The sequence below is a fragment of the Podarcis gaigeae genome, assembly GCF_964106915.1.
Source record: "Podarcis gaigeae genome assembly, chromosome: 2".
Classification (NCBI taxonomy): Eukaryota; Metazoa; Chordata; class Lepidosauria; order Squamata; family Lacertidae; genus Podarcis; species Podarcis gaigeae.
The window spans coordinates 124989592-124996916 of NC_139679.1; the positions used below are offsets into that span (position 1 = coordinate 124989592).

At 43.7% G+C, this 7325-nt stretch overlaps 1 protein-coding gene across 2 annotated transcripts; it reads left to right on the top strand.

The window, feature by feature from the left end:
• The first annotated feature begins 819 nt into the window (after positions 1–819).
• LOC310837319 (vomeronasal type-2 receptor 26-like) lies at positions 820–6756 on the top strand. Of its 2 annotated transcripts, XM_083723710.1 has the most exons (5): positions 820–1213; positions 1319–2128; positions 3301–3528; positions 3944–4070; positions 4936–6756. In XM_083723710.1, the coding sequence occupies exons 1-5, from the start codon at positions 965–967 to the stop codon at positions 5832–5834; spliced, it is 2313 nt and encodes a 770-aa protein (XP_083579836.1). In that variant the 5' UTR covers positions 820–964; the 3' UTR covers positions 5835–6756. The 2 variants fall into 2 exon arrangements, with proteins under 2 accessions (XP_083579836.1, XP_083579837.1); XM_083723711.1 differs by lacking the exon at positions 3301–3528.
• The last annotated feature ends 569 nt before the right edge of the window (positions 6757–7325 follow it).

Consider the following 7325-nt stretch of genomic DNA (forward strand, 5'->3'; position numbering starts at 1 on the left):
AACTGTATTCTGGTGTCTCTTATGCTTCTTTACACACACACACACACACACACACACACACACACACACACACAATCTCACTCCATACTTAGTAGGGAAATTGCCCCTATTTCATGACTGGGACCATCATGATGTTGCTGGACTTCCATCTCCCTGACTTCTGGTCACTGGCTATGCTGCCGGGGGGCTGATGGGAATTGGAGTCCTGCAACATATGGAGGGACACAGGTTTATCACACACCTGTCCTGTTTCCCTTTGTCATCCCTGCTGTGTTGCTTGCCCAAAGGAATCTGATCAGCGATGAAAAGGATTGAGGTGAGGGAAGAAAATGTCAGGACTGGATATGGTGGTGGTAGTGGGGATAAACTTGTAGGCTGAGCTCTCCATTTCAGCAACTGGGCATCTATGCAAGAAGACATCGAGACCCCCAAAGCGACTGCAACCTTGGCAACAAGGCCCCTACATTTCATGAACCTTCAAAAAAGAATGTCTTCATTTAGTTTTGATTTTTGAAAGTTGTGTGTTTTTCTGCTGCTTCAATGAAGAGAGTACACCTCACCGTTTTTATTCTGAAGTGGGGAATTGATTTTCAACTTGAAACAAGGATATGTCTCTTCTCACCCCTTACTACAAACGTACAAGCTGCTCTTTGGTGATCATATCATAGTTATAGGTTTGATGAGTAAGTAACTGTATTCTGGTTTCTCTTATGCTTCTTTACACACACACACACACAGAGAGAGAGAGAGAGAGAGAGAGAGAATTCTGAAGCAGGAAATGGATTTTCACCTTGAAACAAGGATATGTCTCTTCTCACGACAAACATACAGGCTGTTCTTTGGTGATTAAATCATAGTTCTTTTCATTAAATGGTGAAGAGCAGTTTCACATTGTTTTTATTAATCTGTTTATTGCAGTGTGTCAGATAGACGCTACTGGCACATCTTATCCTTCCTGTTCACCATGCAGGAGATCAATGGGGACCCTGGGCTCTTACCCAACCTCACCCTGGGCTACAACCTCTATGAGAACTTTTTCGATGCAAGGATGACTTCCGATGTCATGCTAGACCTGCTTTCCGGTGGGGAAAGCAACATCCCAAACTATACCTGTGGAAAAGGGAATAATAACCTGCTGGGTGTCCTTGAAGGGGCCAATTCTGTAATCTCAAAACAGATTTCGACCATGTCAGACATCTACAAAATCCCACAGGTATGAAAGAGGTCATAAAACCTCATTTTTCTTCAGAGGAGTCAAGATTTTTACCTTGAGACGAAAACAAATCATTAATCTCTAATCTCTCCCTTCCCTCACTAGATCAGTTATGGCTTTAATGCTCAGACTCTGGATGATAAATCCCAGTTCCCTTTTGTCTACCGGATGCTCCCCAAAGAAGATACTCAGTCCCAGGGGATTGTCCAGCTGCTCCTGCATTTTGGATGGATGTGGGTTGGCCTCTTTGCTCCAGAAAATGAGAATGGAGAAAGGTTTGTGGGTGCCTTGACATCTCAGATGATCCTCCATGGAATCTGTGTCGCCTTCACACATAGGCTATCAGAAAGCAATCCATATCGATCACTTGTGCCAAATGTGCCAGTTATGATATGGAGACAAGTCAATGTATTTCTATACTATGAGAATACTTACACAGGATGGATACCAGTCATGGCCCTACAACAAAGATACCATAAAGAAGCTGAGGCAAGAGTTTGGATCACAACAGATTTTCATGACATCAACTATAATTTACTTTTGGGTCCAGAGTTTTTCCATCCCATCCATGGCTCCTTCTCCTTTGTAATGAAGACCAAAAAAAGAACCATACATGACTACTATACACCATCTTCATATCTCCTTTATTGGTTTTGGAGAAAAGCATTTTATTGCTTATATTCGAAGCATACCTTGTCTGTGAAAGGTCGGACAAAATGCACCGAGAAGGAGAAGCTGGAGACTCTGCCCCATGAAGAGCTGGAGAGATCCCTGTCCCAAGACAGCTACAGCACTTACTTCCATGTCCAGGCCATGGCGCACGCTTTACATGCTGCATGTTCATCGAGATCAAAACGGATGCCGAGGATGAGTGGGACAGACAGATTGGGGTGTCAAAGTCTACAGCCATGGCAGGTATTTCCTTTCACCTTTTTGAAAACTTCAATCCAACCTCCCAACTATGAAATAAGATCTAGTAGCAGGGCAAGAATTTGTCCTTTTTTGACGCAAATCCAATTGATGAGGTTCTGGTGCAGAGCAATATTTCTGCCCACCATGGGTATGTCGGAAAAAGACCCTCTCTTTTTCCAGTGGTTACTCCTTAGGGCTCTGAGAGGAACCCAGTCATCTTAGCTGAAGTTGGTGTGTCCTCATCTCCTCCTCTGTCTCTGCTGGCCTTCAGTGAGCAGCTGCAACACGGATGGAGCGGGAACACAAGCCTTCTGGTCACACAGGTCTTCCCCACGATGCTGAGATGTACACTCATTGAGCTTTTTCTATTTTAATCTTTATATACTGCCCTTTATTTTTTTTTGTGTGTGTGTGTGTATGTGTAAACACTGGTTGTTTTATAATATATCAACAGAACAGAATTATTAAAAATGCTGAAAGTTACAAAACAACACCAACTGTGTATAGGATAAAACAGAAGACAAAAATAATAGCCATAGCAGGGACCTTTTCCACGTGCTGGAAATGTTTATTGAAAGCAAAGATTTTTTAAAAAATAAAAAATAAAAAAAAATTGGAACTTTCTAACTTTGTGTCTGTGTGCAGAAATTAGCACCAGGGGTGCAACGAAGCAGTGATTGTCGCAATTGGCACTGTTTCTGTTCTTCTACAATGTTTCATTCCACTAAGATGAGAGCCAGTGTGGTGTAGTGGTTAAGAGCGGTAGTCTCTTAATCTGGTGAACCGGGTTCTCGTCCCCGCTCCTCCACATGCAGCTGCTGGGTGACCTTGGGCCAGTCACACGTCTCTGAAGTCTCTCAGCCTCACTCACCACACAGAGCGTTTGTGGTGGGGGAGGAAGGGAAAGGAGATTGTTGGCCGCTTTGAGACACCTTAAAGGGAGTGAAAGGCGGGATATCAAATCCAAACTCCTCCTCCTCCTCCTCCTCCTCCTCCTCTTCCTCTTCCTCTTCTTCTTCTTCGATGTACACTGAGAAGGACTGACTGGCTCTCAAACTGATCTAGGTCAGTGGTTTCCACTGGGGGTCCATGTAACCCATCCAGGGGGTCTTCGGCACTATTCACATAACAAAAACACTCTGCCCGCCTGTGACTCTCAGCAACTTTCATTCCAGCTTCACCCCTTCTTAAGAGCAACCCAGTTTTCTAATACCTCCATTGGTGGAATGCATTTGGATGAGAACGGGGAGCTGCCAGGCGACTATGACCTTGTGAACTGGGTGGTGTTTCCCAACGAGTCTCGTGCCAGAGTGAAAGTTGGGAGTATAGAGAGAGAGACATCCACTGATACAAAGTTCACTATCAACGCGGATGCTATTTTGTGGCCCCAGAGGTTTAACAAGGTAGGGGGAACTTTTTCTATATGGCATCTGTTGATATATATTAATTTGTGGAATAATTCACACAGGACTTGGACTGCAGTCCTTTGCCCAGTGCAGGGGTGGGAGCTGACATCCAAGGGTGTCCCCCTCATACCTTGAGCCCTATATCCATGAAATGGACATAGAATATCCACATTCCATTTTGTGATCTGGAAATTTGGGTTTGACAGTGACACCATGTATAGGAATAGAAAAGAGGAACAATGAACTTTGAAGCAAGCAAGGAAACACACCAAAGAGGTTTTTGAGGAACATGCCAGAAGTCCTGGCCGGGTTAGTGGTCCATGAGATGCTGTTGGGCCCATTCCAGACTCTATCAACCAATTCCATAGACAAAAATTGTCCCCTTAATGCACCTTCTTCTCTTTGTGCTTAGACTGTGCCTTGCTCCAGATGTACTGAAAGCTGTCACCTTGGATATTTCAAGGTGATCCAAGAAGGGGAGCCGGTTTGCTGCTATGTTTGTTCTCCATGTGCGGAAGGGACCATCTCCACTCAGGAAGGTGAGTGACTCCAAGGGAGAGGCCATTTCTTGGGGGAATAGAAAGAGGGTGAAGATTCACTCAGATACATTTTCTGTTGAGATCTGAGAGAAATTTCTTAACAAGGATCTAGGGCTGAATTTAGACATACCAAAAAAGTTTCAGGAAAGTGTGTTGTAAACATCATAATGGGAAATCACTCTACAGTGTCATCTGGTGCCACAGTGTTTTAATGCATTTTAAATACTTTTAAAAAACAACCCACTGTAGCTGAGTCACCTTCAGAGTTTGTAATCATCTCCCACAAAACAAAACACCTTATCTGCCAAAGGTGAAGATACAGAAATGTGTCTTCATCAGGCAAAGAGAGTGGGAGAATGAAGACAGCAGAGACACCTCTGGAGGGAGGTCATTGCCTCTCAGCTTTACCTACATTCCAAGGGGATGAAAAGTGAGAAAAATATTGTGTGACAACTCTCGGTCCTTGGAGGAAAGGAGGGGTGCAACAGTGGAAATTAAATAAGTAGACAGTGGTACCTCTGGTTGGCACAGGGTCCGTTCTGGAGCTCCGGTTGGATCCCGAGGAATTTGCAACCGGAGGTGCCTGTTCTGCGCATGCGAACAGTGCAGGGAGTGCTTCTGCACATTCATGCATGGCGAAAGCTGGAAAATACTTCTGGGTTTGCCGCGTGTGTAACTCGAAGGATACACAACCAGAGGAATGCGTATCCAGAGGTACCACTCTATACACAAATAAAACGAAATCTTTCACATTGTTATTTCCTCACCTCCAGAAGATCAGTACCCCCCCCCAAAAAAAAAGGATTAGAAGCTATGTGGTTATGGATGCAAGGAATACTAAAGCCACTCTTTTTCCCATTCTCAGATGCAACGCACTGCACCAAATGTTCAGAAGATCAGCATCCAAACAAGGACCAAGTTCAATGTATTCCCAAGATTATCAACTTCCTAGACTACAAAGAGTATTGGGGGATCCTCTTGGCTTCCCTAGCCCTCTTCCTGTCATTAGCTGCAGGCTTTGTGCTGGCAATCTTCATTAAATACAAAGAAACTCCAATAGTCAAAGCCAACAATCGGGACCTCTCCTACATCCTCCTCATCTCCCTCATTCTCTCATTTTTGTCCTCCTTCCTCTTCATTGGACGGCCAAGGAAAGTGACCTGCCTTCTCCGACAGACAACCTTCAGCCTCATCTTCTCAGTTGCCGTCTCTTCTGTGTTGGCAAAAACCATCACTGTGGTGCTGGCCTTCTTGGCCACTAAACCAGGGAACAGGGTGAGGAGATGGCTGGGGAAGAGTTTGGCCCACTCCATTGTCATTTTCTGCTCCAGTGTCCAACTTGTCATCTGTTCCATCTGGCTAGGGATCTCTCCTCCATTCCCAGAATTTGACCTGAGCTCCCAGCTTGGAGAAATCATTGTCCAATGCAACGAAGGCTCTGTTGCCATGTTTTACAGTGCCCTTGGCTACATGGGCTTCCTGGGTGCCATCTGCTTCACAGTGGCTTTCTTAGCAAGGAATCTGCCTGCGACCTTCAATGAAGCCAAGCTGATCACCTTCAGCATGCTGGTCTTCTGCAGTGTTTGGGTGTCCTTTGTGCCCACCTACCTGAGCACAAAGGGGAAATACATGGTAGCCGTGCAGGTCTTCTCCACCTTGGCTTCCAGTGCTGGGCTTCTGGGCTGCATCTTCATGCCCAAGTGCTACATTATTTTACTGAGGCCTGATCTGAACACGAAGGAGCATCTGACAACAAAACACTAAAGACAACATTGGATCTGTAATAGGGCGGAACTCTAATAAATAGTTTGAAGCAGTCCCCTGCAGAATTGAACTCTCTTGTTCAGGTGTTGGAAGCCGACAAGAGTATCTCCTTCCCCTGTCACCTTCTCAACCATATATTTTATTAGGCTTAATTTGGGGGTAGATCCAGGAGGCTTTGCCCCAAATTGGCCTGGATTGCGTGGGTGAGGAGCTGTGCGCTACCTCTTAGTAGTAAGTGAAGTACTTACTAAAATACTTACTAATAAGTACTTCCCACAGCTGAATCTGGACCAGAACCATGGCTTCATTTCTGGGTAGGATCCATTCTACAAATCAGTTATGGTGCAGAAATACGGGTATTTCTAAAATGAAAGAAATAAAGAAAAAAGAATCTGGAAATACCCCGGAATAAATATAGTTGTGTTAATTTTTTATTAGGGATCAGATCTCCCTCCACCACTGAAAAACGGCCTGTTTTGCCTTCAGAGTGGCAATATTAAGGAGAAAAGTTTGTGGTGTTTATAAGTTAGATTATTCAGAGGAGCAAACCCTTCCCTGACAGAATTCCTGGTTTCAATATTTATTATAACTGTGTAATGCATTTTATTCTGTTTTCATTTTTTGTCTCTTGTAATGGCTTCAGCCACACAAATAAATAATATACATATTCATATTTGGATGGTATCCAAGGCCTCTGGCTTTCTGTTTCACTTCTTTTTCCACAACAACAATAATTACTTATTTCAGACTTCCATATGTCATACTATTCTGTTCTCTTTGGAGTTGTTCTTATTGGTTAATTATTGTAACAGTTTGTTGTTGTTGTTGTTTTAATTATATATTGTAATCCATTCTGGGGCTTTATGGCAGAGAGCAAGTGAAAAATCTTAAAGAAATAAATAAAAATATAGAGAGAGTGAAATTATTTGTCCTTCTTTTGGTTTGTATTCAAAGCATCGTCCATAATTTTCACCAGGTAGTGCTGATTTCTAGTGTTTCTCCAAGGAGTTTAGAACTTGATTAAATTCTAGCTTCTCTCTACTGAAAAACCAAAAACGCACCAGTCTGTCCTCACATGCTCCAAGCTCTTTATTATTCCAGGAATCTTTTCCTGTGCCTCTCGCTTCCCTGAAATACATTTTGAGAAGTCACTTGAATGGCAGACAGCACCCTCAATATCTTTGTAGCAAAGGTTTATACATTATTGGGCTGTTAGCTGTATTTCATGAGCTTATTGCCTTACTAAAGGACAATGATGATTTGCTACCATTTGTATTTTTTCCTCTGCGGCCAGCGGATGTTGCATCACGGGCAGCAGATAGGCAAAGTCTGCCATGGCAGCGGTAGCCAGGCTGGACAGCATCAAGAGGACTCTGTCTTCCTCGAAGGCCTCATAGATTGTGCAGAGGCAGAAGGCCGTGGCCATGGAGTGTAAAGAGGCAATGCTCAAGCCTAAAGTTTCATCTCACTATCTCAAAGTCTTATTCTTAG